This window comes from Embiotoca jacksoni, unplaced genomic scaffold (assembly GCF_022577435.1).
Source record: "Embiotoca jacksoni isolate LCO1_2020_lvr unplaced genomic scaffold, fEmbJac1.0.p SCAF_19, whole genome shotgun sequence".
Taxonomy (NCBI): domain Eukaryota; kingdom Metazoa; phylum Chordata; class Actinopteri; family Embiotocidae; genus Embiotoca; species Embiotoca jacksoni.
The window spans coordinates 3,950,001-3,965,000 of record NW_027185329.1 but is presented as its reverse complement, the minus strand read 5'-3'; the positions used below and the strand labels follow the sequence as shown (position 1 = coordinate 3,965,000).

Below are 15,000 nucleotides of genomic sequence, written 5' to 3'. Positions count from 1 at the left end.
ATATGAAATATTAAAGTTCCACCCGAGTGCTTAAGGAGCAGTGCCTTTGATGTGGAGGACGTCTTAGTAGACTGTGCCGCATCTCTGAATAGTCATTAAACACACAGCTCGCCAAAAAACGGCTTCATAAATGGGTCTGTAAACTGGTCTAAATGGCACTGAGAAAACTAGACCTGGTCGGCAGGAAGAAGTGGGATGTACAGCTTCATCGTCTTGGTGTCACTCGAATGTAGAAAACCTCGAGGCATTGAAGGAGTGTGTTCAGTTTACTGTTACAAATTCACGTACAGTACTGTGATATAAGGGGATACAGTAGTGACCACTGGACTGTGTGTGTGCGCCTGCCTGGGTATTCTGTTGTCCAGTTCAGTAGTGAGGCCATAATAAACTGTATGGACTTCACTTCTGTCCTATTAGATTACCTCACCATGACAGCCTGTTAGATCGAGGCAGGCCGAGGGACAACTGCTCGAAAGAGAGAGAGAGAGAGAACACGAGCGAGAGACACAATAGGAGACGTGGTTTTTGTCCCTCTGTAGCCGCACACGGTAACAAGTGGAGGATATCCTGAGGATAAGAAGAAGTTATGCAGTGTGTGAGAGATGTTTGGGAGACGACCCAACTACCGTCATCTATTTGCAGACTTCCAGCAGCTTGCGTGTTGAAAGACGTTGAAGTGCCGTGCAGTTCTCTGGAATTTTTTTATATCCCAATTAGAAGCAATACGTAACCTGCACCGCCCTTCACCTCCACTTGTTAGTCGAACTAATTTGCGTTCAAGAAATTAAAACTAACTTGGTGATGAAACAGTTCAGAAAAATGTCAAAAGAAATGTTGGAGAGCTGCACGATTGTGGATAAAAAAAAAAAATTAAAAAAAAGAATCAGGATTTTCTTACAATTAAGATCATGAGTCTCTCTCACAAGCTTGTTTTTATACATAAAGATACAGAAAGAAGCACAACAACAAAAGTATGATGGTGCCTTATTTGGACTGGTACATTAACTTTGGGCAACAACAAGGAAATGCTCTGGTTTCCAGTGTGAATGCAGCAACTTAATGAATCTGACCCTGAACATAAAAACAATTCACTTCACTCTCATGCCATCTCTTCTTGTGCCTTGTTGAGTGTCACGATCAGGTTCATGACAGACTGTTATGTAATTAAAGCAATAGTCATTGTTCAAGGTGAGTTCATAAAAGTCAGTGATGTGATGATGTAAATAAGAACATTTAGATGAACCTGAGGGACTTATAATGTAATGCACATTATGCAATAAGGTAGTTTTAAATTGCCCTTTGTACTAATCTATTCCACTCAAGTAGCAGCCCAGCATGATGTTACCCTTTGGTTTGTGAACCGCAGTTTTGAAGCCTTGAGTCTGTTTTCTTCGTCTGTCGACATCTTGATTTTTGATGAGGAACAAGGGGTTTGATCTGACTCATAGATCTCACTGAGAACCCAAGGACATTTTACATGCCAATCAAACCAGGCCTTATATCTAATTAATGATAGAGTTATTTTCAGAAGGACCACCAGAACACTGATCAGAAGGAGTGAATTTACCAAATGACACCATACTGACTTGTGGAACAATGTACTGACTTTGTATTTCATGAAAGAAGTTGACTGTTTTTGAATTGGAGTCTGTTGGAGCCAGAGGTTTTTTAGAGCCAGCACCCGGTGGCCCCTCGGTGGCCATTTTTATATACAGTCTATAGCTTCACTCTTATGTCGTTTCAATGAAGACGTTCTCAAGAAGAATACAAGTTGGTTCTTGAGAAGTGGTTTCATATTGAAAAGACGGTTTCATTATTATTTATGACTGAGCGTGAAATTTGGACCTCCCCTCCTTTTGTCTATGTACCCACACGTGTGAATTCACATGAATTCAGCTAACAGTGTGGTGAACTGTAGGTCACTCTGAAAAGTGCAGCTGAGCTTCATAAAAAAAAAAAAACAGCAAAGTTTGATAAATACTTTCAAAGTAATTGCAAGCTAACTAAAGGCAGTTCATGCTTTTGACATATTGTGTTCTGACTGACGTAATGCCAATAATTGAACCAGCATTTTGATTGGAACTGATAGGCTGATTAATAATCAGAATTGATTGATTGAAATACTAACAGCTGTATAGTTAGATTAAAATCACATGCAAATCTGAGATACATGGAAAGAGACAAGCAGGACACCAACAGCATTGAGCAAAGAGGAAAGCACATTTTAAGTGCATTAGGGTGAGCTACAGTCTATTCACTTTTATCTTGCCAGCGCTGTGTCATTTTTGAGGCTGTTTAAGTGCCTGAAAAGATAAATCATACCCACCTTTAACTAGGTCAGACATTTCAACACATTCAAAATAGATGAATTTGTTCCTCTATTTCTGCTAAGGTCTGTGTATTTTTCCTGGAGACACTTTACTGACTAAAGCCACCATAGAGTGAGTTAAGTACATTCTTCATTTGAACCGGACTTCTGCATTTGAACACGTGTAAATTCTTAGATCATATATTTTAGATTTAATGAAGATATTTTGGGGAATAGGCAATTGCCAATATCAAGTTAAATATTTAGAATAGGTTTTATTTGGCAGTCGGATATTCTTCAGCCATGCTGTTCTACTTGTTTTCTTCTGTATCCAAATAATGTATTTTCTTTGTTTCTTCCAAATAATAGAATTTCAAAATAATAGCAGTTCAGAATAATGACCTTAAGCTGTATGAGGGACATACAATGTGTCCACACAGCAAAATATTATTGACAGCAGTTCCTTTGAAAAATGTGTCCATTGATTGGCTGACTTTGTATAAAACCATTTGTACATGTCACTGTCACTTTGTCATTGTTGCTAAATGAATCTGGTCGTCAGCTGTTATCTGGCAATAAGTGCTGTTCTGCTTGATTCCAATAAAGCATGAGAGAGAGAGAGAGAGAGTGCGATGTTAGAGATAAAGAGTAGCATGAAGGCACGTGTGTGTGTGTGTGTGTGTGTGTGTGTGTGTGTGTGTGTGTGTGTGTGTGTGCGCGCGCCAGAAGTTCCTTACGGCAGAGGATCCCCTGCTCTTTCATATCTTACCAAGCGTGATTAACGCCTGGCTTTACTCTGATGCGCACACACACACACGCACACACGCGCACACACACACACACACACACACACACACACACACACACACACACACACACACACACACACACACGCACCCATACGCACACACATAGACATGCACTGGGATGCTGAATCTGCTCCCTATCTAGTCACGTTTCTCTGGCTATGCAAGACTGGCTGACACAGTAACACATGACAGCCACAGTGTGCACGCGGATCTCTGTGTTTGTGTGTGTGTGTGTGTGTGTGTGTGTGTGTGTGTGTGTGTGTGTGTGTGTGTGTGTGTGTGTGTGTGTGTGTGTGTGTTGTCGGTCAGCGGGCTCTCTGCAGGCACAGTCCTGATTAGGAATGCTCGGCTCTTGATAGTCGAGCAAGCAGAAACACACACGACTTACACACACAGCTACACACTCTGTGATTTAAAACAGACATATTTGGTGTCTGTGTTCATTCATGCATTCCCTCATTCGGAGGTGTTCTCGTGCCATGTGAGATTTCAAACGCCAAATATAGGATTATGGCTGAGTGTGCGTGCGTGCTTATGTGTGCGTGCGAGTGCAGAGGGCTGTAGCAGCCGTGTTGTGACAACAGTGTGAGCCAGGGTTTCTTCGGGGTCTTAGCGCCTGGCCGTTCAACCGCCGCTCTCGAGATTATTTGTGAGGCATTTCTGACTAATTAGCGAGACGACAGTGAATGAAAAGATCGTAGTGAGAGGCGGAGAGGAAACAAGATGCACTGAAGGTCGTGAGACGGGGTCGGATCGGTTCATTTTGTCAGCGCAGCGTTGACTTCCAATCCCAGTCTGAATGAGGTTAAAGTATGCAGCAGTGGAGGCAATGGGGAGAGAGAGCACACACACACACACACACACACACACACACACACACACACGGTCATGTCTACTTGAATTCGCAGGAATTAGCTGATACTGTTCTGTGCTCTCCTGTGCCGTGCAGCCGCCGACTCCCTGCCTCAAAACAGTTTGTAGGATAGATTCTGGTTCCTGTTGCTGTTGCTGCCGACCAAGATGGCAGTCAGCTGCAAGGGTCAAATGTAGTGTTAGTGCTTTAGTGGTTTGTCCCTGTGCTTTCTGTCCTTAAGTGGTTGTTAAATCATGTGTGTGAAAACATGGCTTGAACATCGTTACGTACGGCAGTTTTGATGCTGAACTCACTAAAAGAGAAAAGCCAACAACAGCGTTTTATCAAGGTCTGCGCAAAAAGGCTAAATCCCTCTCTTGGGAAGGAACTTTAATTAACACTGCGGGCTGTGTAGTTACTGATGCACAGACACAGTGGGAGCTGTATGATAAATCACACTAGTTTACTAGGACACTGTATTGACTTACAACATTATCCGAACACCTAACCTAAGGCCGATTCTAACCTATTTACCCGAAACGAAATGGTTAACTTGTGGGAACCATTTTTATGTCACCAGAATGTGATCGAGAGAACAGGTTTTTAATTGATACGTGCGCATGCAGACTCGGGGGAAGTCTGCTGTGGCTTCCTGTTGGCTACCTAGAGAGAAAATAAGTCAAAAGGTCAAATGTCACATTAATGGGACTGACTGTGTGACTGTCTGGCTCTCTGCAGGGGAGGTGAATCTATCTCATTCCTAAGCTGCAGGCTGTGTTTGTCTGATGGTGGTGTTAGCTTAGCCTCGCTTATTGTATTCTCAGCTCCCGATATAATGACTCCACTCAGACCTTGCAATACAGTGAGTTCAGAAACTTTGCATTTCTGACTTCATCTACAATTTCATGACATTTTGCAAATGTGTTAAGATCTATGTTGTTAAGACCTGTTTCCTAACTTTGAGCTGTACTTTCTTCACGTGTCAAGTATCTACTCCCTCGCATTCATGTGCATCTCTCCATTTATGCCATTTATGCCTTAATATTTACTTAATATTACTGAAATTCTTGTTATGTATTAAAGTCAATCCAATTTTATTTATATAGCACCAAATCCTAACACAAGTTATTTCAGGGCACTTAACATGGTAAAGTCCTTACAAAAGAACTCCACAGTATTATACAAATGACCCCAACAATTCAACAATTCCCACATGAGCTGCTTGGAGGAGAAAAACTCCCTGCAGAAGAAAGCACAGAACTACTCGAGCGAGGGGGACTGCATCAAGAAACAATAAACAAAAACAATGGGATAAGGAAAGCATGAAGTTAATGAGATGTAATGGTGCTTTATAAATGCATTGAGAGTGACAGAGAGAAAGAGGAAAGGAGCTCAGTGCATCATGGGAGGTCCCTCAGCAGCCCTTGCAGCATAACTAAGGTTTAACTTAGGTGTAAAGTTGATAAAAAAAAACGGAAGGTTTTAAGTCTTGAGAGGGGTCTGAAAGCTAAAGACTCTCCCTCCCACGTTGTGATTAAACTGACCTGACATAAGAAACTTCCTCTTTGTTCACCTCATCAGTCTGTGCCACGATGGGAAACTGATTCCAGTGATGATTTCTCTGCAACAGATTTTTTTTCATTGTGAAATTTTTAAACCAACAAGACACTATTGCATTGCATAAAGGGGCTTTGACCTAAAGGTTGTATAAGCATTGTATAAGCAGACATATGCAAAATCAGGCAGAGGCAGACGGCATGACAGTAGAAGGAAAGAATTGTCATCTTTTTCCCCTTCATACTTCCAGGTTTTCCTGACATACAGTATTAAGTATGGCCTCTGTTATTTTGTTATTTCTTCAGTTGCATAGATTTTCAGGTAAAAAGCTTCTCAACATTGTGGTGCTGCGTTACAATGAGGTTGACACGCTGTTAGATTACCAATTAGTCCGACCGTGAGACAGTCACAAATCCTTTAAATGGGCTTTTCGCACATTGCACAAGACATTCTCACTTTATTTTAACCCCGGGTTAGGATCAAGATGTGAGTCCAAAACCTGTAATTTATTCAATGAGGAACTAGATTCCACTTAGATGATTTATTCTCAATTGGACATGCTGTATTAGCTGAGATTACTCTGTCACTTTGGTGTTGATTTTATCAGAGAGTCCCCTGTTCCATTTGTCTCGAAGCTTAAAAACCCATCTGCTTCTCTTAAGCTGCTCTTCTTGGTTGGTTTGGATTTAAACAGGAACAAAAAGTGATGGATAAGGGATAAAGGATTTTACCTGGATTCACCTAATCTTCCTGGACGGAGTGATAGTCACTTTTCATTTAGCGCACAGAGGGGCTTCCTCCCTGCTGCTCAGTTGGCCGAGTTGCGCATCACATAACCACAATGTCATGGATTCAGAACTGGCTTAAGGACCCGACATCCCTCCCCCATCAGCCTCGCAGACTCCCTCCACTGTACTCTGTCCAGTAAAGCAGAAAAAAACATCAAATACTTTCATTTTTTAAAAGATAAAAAGGGGGAGTGCGTGGGAATGGGAGACGAGGGAAAAGAAGTAGTGAGATTTTCTGGAGTGAGAGTCGTAGATGTGAAAGGGAAAGAGGCATGATGAAGGTATAGAGAGATGAGGAAGAGAAAAAGAAAATCCCTGAGGCAGGCTTGTCTTCCGCTCACTGTCCTCATTCAGTTTTGCATCTTATTTTGCCTAAAAACTTCTGTTTCAAATCCTGTGTGTGTGTGTGTGTGTGTGTGTGTGTGTGTGTGTGTGTGTGTGTGTGTGTGTGTGTGTGTGTGTGTGTGTTTGTGTGTGTTTGTGCATTCACGTATGTACAATACGGGGAGCTCAGGAAACAATTACTCTCATGCTGGTTGTACACCTGGGCTCTGCTTACACACAGAAACTGTACTATAAAAATATCTCATTACACACACTTGTTCTCTGCTATGCTCTTTTTAGGCTGGTATGCAGTTTTGCACTAACGCTTTCTTCTTTTCCAGCTTTAAAAAAAATCTTCTCTACTTCTGAACTTATCTTTAAACTAATCTATATTTTCCTCTTTTTTTCCTGCTTTCCACCCACCTTCCTCTATCTCCTCTTCCCAACCTTGTCTGTCCCCTTTTTCCTGTCTTCTCGGCCGTCTTCTTTCCCTTGCTTGCGTTTTCCTTTAATTCCCACCTGGTTTCCTCGCCTCGCCTCCTCCTCCCTTTCTCACTATAGAAGTATCGGTATCAAGAAGAAGAAGGGGCGTCACCTGGGGCCCCAAAACTCCCCCATCATCCCTGCCATCATCACCCAATGGGAGTAACCAGAGAGCTGAGAGATGGAGGGACCCTGGGGAGGGATGGAGGGACCCTGGGGCGGGATGGAGGGACCCTGGGGAGGGACGGCGGGACCCTGGCGAGGGACGGAGGAACTCTGGGGAGGGACGGAGGGACCCTGGGGAGAGACGGAGGAACCCTGGGAAGAGACGGAGGGACTCTGGGGAGAGACGGGGGAACCCTGGGAAGAGACGGAGAGACCCCGGGGAGGGACGGCGGGACCCTGGGGAGGGACGGCAGGACCTGGAGGAGAGACGGAGGGGGCGCCGGGACCGTGGAGAGAGAAAGGAATCGGTCACTGGGGAGGGACGAATCTCTCGGTCGCCGCGGTGACCTGCGGGGGGCAGAACTGGTTCAGGTGGCGGAGCGGCATCTGTCGCAGATCCAGCACGTTCACGGATACGTCACTCACACACACATCACGCCCGCTCAGGTAACTAACTCTCGCTGTCTGTCGCTGTGGCTTCGGCTCTACGTTTCGTGTGTCAAACAACACAGACGACGCACGACTGACCGACACCGCCCGTCTGCTCTGCGTCACGCCTGCAAACTTACACCGTCTACCTGTCTCTCTGTTTTAGAAGCACACACAGGGCTCGTGGTTCCCTCTTACATCATGTTCATCGAGGAGATTACCAGTCTGTCTGTCAATACATGTGTCAAAATGACTCTGGTGACAAATGTGCCGTGCATGTGGAGCCAGATATTCCTACTGTCCTCTGACCCATGCTTTTCACGTTTCGATTTAAAGGATCAATCCATCGTTTCTGAATGCATATATCTAGATGTCTACGTCATGCACCATTGAGGCTACAGTGTCACTTGATGACAATTGAAACAACAGCCCAGTCTTTCTTTCTGCTTTATGAGTAGTTAATGAAGCCTTTACATAATAGAGGGAGCATTTAATAACTTGGTTATTACTAACTTCCTTCATCACTTACCTTCTGAGGGAATTGTATTTGCTGCTTGGATTGATAGCAGGTTTGGTCGGAGTTTTTTTTTTTTTTTCTTTCAGAGAAAGGTGTTATATTCTTGTACACAAGTGTCAGGGAGGTGGATGGACAACATGCAAAGGATCTGACACCAGGCTCGGCTTCATATTCGTTCATATCCGTTCATATCCGTAAACCATTCAGTTTCATGCTTTTTCAGTATTTAACCAAGACCATGATGTGCTCCAAATCTTAACTGAAGTTGACTAAATCTAACAATTAGAAAGTTTGAACATGCTTTAGTTTTCTGTGAGCGGATATTTTATTACAGCAGCAGAACATGTAGTTAAACCATGTTAAAAAGTATTTCAGGAGACCGATGCAGTGGAATAAATGTTTTTGCTGTTGCAAATTAGCAATAAATAAATGTCATCTCTACAAGACAGACAGTTGCTGGAAAAACCTTGAACCTTTGAAACGTGTTCAAACACCATCAAAATATATTACAAAAATGTAATTCGTACAGTCTTAAATCTTTTTGTCATAGTCCTTGAAGAGAGGACATATTTGAGATAAAAGAGGCAATGGCAGTGATATACCTCAAGTCGACGTAATTTGTTCAGAATTAGGACTAATATGACGTCTGAGCTTTTGTTTTTGAGGCTGGTGACTTTCCAATGCATTCAGAATTAGATGGGTCTTATTTGAAAGAACTTAGAAGTCAAGGATACTGACCTAAATTTGCCTGCATGCACAGAGCCTCTCTTTGTACCGGGAGAATACTTTTGCACAACCGTGCATGCAGGGGATTCAGTCGAATGCTTGTCTCATTTTTTAGTAATGAGGCCCATTACTATCTCTGTTCTGCACTCAGTCGGTGTCTGCCTGCCTCTCTACCCCTTTGTCTCCCTTTCTTTTGCCTCTCTATCGCTTCCTCACACACACACACACACACACACACACACACACACACACGCACACGCACACGCATACTCAGAATGGCAAAGCGTAGCCTGGTAATCTTTTTATTTTGGTTGATTGGACTGTATCTGTCTGCAGATTAGCGCTTACATGACTGTGCTCGCACAGCTCTAACCCGACACACTCACATGAATTCCCTGACACACAGCAACACATACACGCTCATTTAACAACACACACACACACACACACACACACACACACACACACACACACACACACACACACACACACACACACCTCGTTATGCTCCATAATGTGTATATTATCCTTTGTTGACTTTTATTTTTCCCTCTACTTTATATTCATGCTCCTTAAATTGCAGGTTTCACAGTTGTCTTATAAATTATAATTATGGTCTTTTTTTTATGTGGGAATCCAACTCGTACAGTCACATATATTTAATTTAAATGACATCAAAATATGCAAATTAACAATGACAAATTCCTTCCTTCCATATACAATTACATGGTAGTAATCAAAGGGCCATTAATCCAGTGATTTTCCTCTGGACTCTCAGACATTTTTTAACAAGCAAAACTCACTTTGTTAAGCCATAAACCAGGATTTTATTACAGCCTCCTTCCTGATTTATGCTCATTTTCTGTAAGTCTTCTCGTCCCTTTTGTCATTTCAGTATCTGTTTCACAGAAACTAACATGTCATCTCCGACTAACATGTCATCCTTTCTCAATTCCGGCATCTAAAAAAAAAAAAAATCTGTATTATTTAATTGAATCAACTCTCATGTTGTCAGTAGTGTGTGTATCTGTGTGGGTAAGTTACGACAGCCCTCAGCACGCTGCGGGTCGTCAGGGCTGAGGAGTGTGTGCGCGCATGTGTGCATATTAGCGGTGTGTCAGTTCTCAGTCATTATACGCTGTCACTTGTTTAACTTTGCGGTTGTCAGTCACCACGAGTTCAAAGTTTGTCCTCTGGGAAAACTCCGGACAAAGCTGTTGAGGTGTGGAGGAAAAACAATTGGTGTGTAGCTCCACCTTGTGGCTGGATAACACCCTCCCATCTCTTCATAGTCACAGCATTTCTGGTGAAATCACAGTAAACACACGCTGTGACTTTGTAACACCACATGATTGAATGATTTGTAAATATTTTCCTCTATCATCAATCAATCTGTAATAATTCTGCACACCACTGTAGATGTATTTTATGTTGCAAATGCAGCCACACATTTTTTTGGGGCTGTAGTTCTTCTTGGATGCCGTCATTCACTCATGACCACCTCATATCCTCTCTGTTCATGGAGACGGCTCAGACGTCTACATATCCTGACTCTTCACCACCCTGTGCATCATTATCATCATTATCTTGATCGCTCTTTACAGACTGGTCCGTTCCAGCCCCTCATCTTCCTGTCTGTCTCTGTAAGATCTGGGAGGAGGAGATTCTGTGGTCTGTGTGTGTGTGTGTGTGTGTGTGTGTGTGTGTGTGTGTGTGTGTGTGTGTGTTGTTGTTGGTGTATGTGGGTATTCAGTTTATTTTGAGAGCTCCTTCCGTCCCAAATGGTGTGTGTTTGTATGACTGTGTGTGAGTGACCACAGGTGCTGGATCTGGATGGCTTCTGTGTGACAGATGGACTCGCCATCTTGTTCTCCCTATGAACATGTTCCCATCTCTCTCTCTCTCTCTCTCTCTCTCGCTCTCTCTCTCTCTCTCTCTCTCCCTTTTTCCTCTCTTATACACACACACACACACACACACACACACACACACACACACACACACACACACACACACACACGCACACACATGTACCCTTTCTATTTTTCTCTGTGATTTATTTTAAGATTTATTAGTACAACTACTTCATCATATAAATAACCCATACACACAAGGCAGCATGTTACTTGCCTTGTGATGTTTAATAGGTTTATTTACCTGTTTTCGTTTTTTTTAAAATATATTTTACCATCTGAATTCTTAAGTCAAATATATGAATGGTAATGGATTACCACTGGGTTTGTTTTGTTAGAGTTGGCTGAGTACTTTGTATTTTGTCTTACACAGTTGAATCTCCTCCCCTTGTTTTGCACGAACTGGTATCCTCAAGACAGAAATATATTGTCGATGACCGCGTGACGTTCGGGCAGCCAACAGAGCAGCGATCAGACTGTAGCACACAGTACACAGTGTGTGTGTGTGTGTGTGTGTGTGTGTGTGTGTGCACCACGTTGAGCTCTGTCTGTGCATTGTAGGTAGAGTCACCTGAGGTTCCCTATGATGAGGAGGCGTGGCCTCACCCAGAGGGAGAGAGGCTGAACGATGTCCCAGCCCCGCCTTTCTCCTCCCTCTATTCTCAAAGCCACGCCTACTACCAGGTAATCTCGCCTCCGAGCTCATCGCATGTGTTCATAGCTACACTCATTTGTGTTACGATGCTTTCAGTTGTTTCTCGTCTCCTTGGCATGCCGTTCCATTTTTTTTTTTTTCTCTCTCTCTTTTTTTGTGCGACACGTGAGCCTGAGATTCTTGCAAAATGTTGCATTGGTTGAAATTCACCAACATCATATCTTAACACCACGCAGAAACATTTTAAGGTGTTTCAGGTAGCATTTTAACACTAATTAATAATAAACCTTTATCGGACACTTCCTCTTTGCTATTGGAGCTAAAGTGCCAGAGGTGTCAGTGGCAGATGGCAGAAGTGATGAAAAAATAGCTCAGAACATGTTTATATTTTTAGAAAAAGGAGACACAACTGGAGGGAAGGCATCTGGGAAGGAGTTTAATCTCCTCTTTAAGAAGTGCCATGTTTCATTTAGAGAAAGGAGACCACCTGAAATGTGCCCTTTTTTATGGTAATTTGACCTTTTAACATAATTACTTTTACAGTGATACGCTCATAATGCTGACATTTAAAATGCTACATGGAGGACCTTTTAAAAGACCATGCTCTCTGTACTCTTATCTATATGATTTAACACCAATCTGTCTCACCGTAATTTCTGTGCTGCACTAACATCTTGAAGCCACAACCAAAATGCTGATTTAACGCTCTTCTGGTTGTGGTTCTCCGGACCATGTTGATGCAGAGCATGTTGAGTGCTGTGATTGTTGATGTTTATGTAATGTGAATGTTTGTGTCTTCACATGGTCTAATATGGATGTAATGTTGGCGATTACACAAGGAATATACTTGTGCAACTCCAGCATCACTATTTATACTCATTTATTTCAAGCTCTAACTTTTTGCTTTATCCACCATTTAATATTAAATGTCTTTCTATTGCATGTTCATTAGAGAGCTGAGAAAGTCTCCAATTGCAGCCACTCTTTTTACATGTAGTTACAGTTTGTCAACCGCAGGAGGCAGCAGAGGCCAAAGAGTTGAGGTCGTGCGGTACCTCCACATATCGACATCTGACTGAATCAGACTTTAATAGCAATTGTTACGACATAATGAATGGATTTTGAAGCTCAATAATCAGGACTTATTGTTATTAATATTGACAAAACCACAGGGACTTTGAGGTTGTCTAAATGCTAAGGGCAGCTGTGTACTGCAACAGTATAATTGACCATCCTTAAATAACTCACTCCCAAAATCTATATCCACTGCAGAGGCTGACTGAGGTGGAACAGTAAAAAGTCATTTGCTCTCTTTACACAAACGGTAAGACACACATAGCCCACTCAGAGACCTTAGTGGCTCTTAGTCATTAAGCTAATGCAGATAATTAGGAAGGAAGTAAAGGCACAGAGGACCAGGGAGCGGCAAGAGATGGGATAAAGAGAGAATTACAGGCAGACGGAGCACAGATTTGTTGCTGGATGTTAATCAGCCTGTCAGTCAGCCAGCTCATTCCCTTTCCAAACAATCTCCTTTCCCTCCCACTGATGCAGTAATAGAAATTAAGGCTGAGTAAGCCCTCTGCGCTGAACTTACTGTAATGTTGAAGGGATTTTTCTTCACTGTGCGGTTCATCTGACTGAACAGAGAGTCAGACCTTCACCTTCAGGGAGAGACCTGGCGGTGCCTTGGATGGACCTGCTGTACAGATCACTCAGGTTCTTTATTGTTTCATGAAACAGCATGAAACTAGCTTGGCATGGTTTTGTCGCCACGGAGTTATTTACATATTTAGAGTTCATGTGACTCTCTGCATGTCAGTCACAATCAAGTTTTGTTGATCGCTCTCAACGAGCCACAATTTCTGTTATGGCTCATAGTGGCTCATGGTGGACATGCCAGTGGTGTGACTACATAGACAAAATGAGAACTCTTGATTGATAGGACTATTAATATCTTTAGCCCTTGATATATTTTTCTTTTGTGTGGCTCTCGTTTGGTATGGAAGTGTACTGTACGATACCGCTGTGTCTGAAAATGTTGCTTTAAGGGTGAACACAGCTGAACGTAACAGTGTGGGTCATAAAACTGAAACTGTGTTAAATGATACTAAAAGGCTCTGCAGTGCCTGGTTGAGGCCGTGTGCTGCAACCGATTCCTTTAACATTACTCATAAGCTTCAGACGGATGCTTATCGTCTAATCTGCACTCTACACGTGTTAATGTCGTAGCCTACTGCGCCGCCACTGTCGGGGCTTTAAAATAGACAATAAATGACATTAAATGTGTCACAACCCCTACAAAATCACTTGTTTCTCGATCAGAATTTCATCCATTCACTGCAAAAAATGTTTGAAAGTCGAGACGAGCTACATGAATTATTTTGTCCCCGAGTCAATTAAGCGTAGACCTAAACCGGAAGTTTGCCAGCTGGCAGAAGTCTGTGGTGCGCTTGCTCTGCCCATAGAATGAGGTTAGTATGCTTTTATCTGGCATAGACAACAGATGTACCCTGTATATTTTGAAATACAGAGAGATTTATCTGGCAGTGATAGATAAAAATAACATCCCACCCTGCCCTTAATCTTAAAAGGTTAAATTTCTGCTTTTGCCTCTCTGGATTCTCGTTTTGCTTGAGCAGATGCTTTGCTTGCCCTGCAGTGCTTTATGTCTATTCCTCTATATGTCCAATATTTAGCAGGGGAGCTTGACATAACAGTCGCTCTGCAAAATGTTCCTCAGGAGAATGTGAAAGGAATCTAATGGAAAGGCTGGGGAGGAGCCAACACGGTTAGAAACCACAGTATGGATCTGCCCGGTGTCTGGTGTGCAGTGCTTCGAGTTGCATCAGGGACCCTTTCTGATGACATAAAAAGCTAATATTTATTACAGTTTTATATCGAGCCATGTTACAGACCAGCTAATGCGATGTGACAACCAACAGGGCACGATTATGTCTCAGTCTTTGGTTGCTACCGATCATCCAAATGTGCTCATTTACAGAATACAGTAACACTTCTACAGAACCTTCCTGTAACACTTCAAACAGTCTGTTCAATTACATGCAGACGTAACTGCATTGTTACCGGGTTACTGTGCTTACAGGGTCAGACCGTCTCATGTGTGCTGAACTAAATAGGTTCTGTGTCAGTCTGCGTTGGGCCCACAGCCAGATAATTAAAAGCATAAACACAGAACACAAAAGCGTGCTCGGCTAATCTTCCACCGGCCCGGCGTACCTGTGTAGACGATGGAAGGGCAGAAGTGGGCTCTCTCAGCAGTCAGACATTAAACATGCATGACGTGTGCTTTTATTTAATTGGTTGTGAAATATTAATGGAGTTGACATTCACCGGCTGACATTTGACTGAGGACAGAGGGGAAAAGTGAAAGAGAGGTTGTGATATGACCCGTGTGCCTGTGAATCGTTGCTGTGTCAGCTGACGTGTCTGTGAACTGTACTTTGTGTTCT

At 42.8% G+C, this 15,000-nt stretch overlaps 1 protein-coding gene across 5 annotated transcripts in view; it reads left to right on the top strand.

Annotated features, from left to right (window-relative positions):
- LOC138200422 (discs large homolog 1-like protein) overlaps positions 1–15,000 on the top strand; it is a 101,096-nt gene that overhangs the window by 20,959 nt on the left and 65,137 nt on the right. For 4 of the 5 annotated variants that reach the window (XM_069153059.1, XM_069153060.1, XM_069153063.1 and 1 more), the window contains 2 exons: positions 7,201–7,734; positions 11,434–11,556. The exons of the other annotated variant lie outside the window; for it this stretch is intronic. In XM_069153059.1, the coding sequence (XP_069009160.1) occupies positions 7,201–7,734; positions 11,434–11,556 (657 nt within the window). The remainder of the gene's footprint in view (positions 1–7,200; positions 7,735–11,433; positions 11,557–15,000) is intronic. 5 annotated transcript variants of the gene reach the window in all.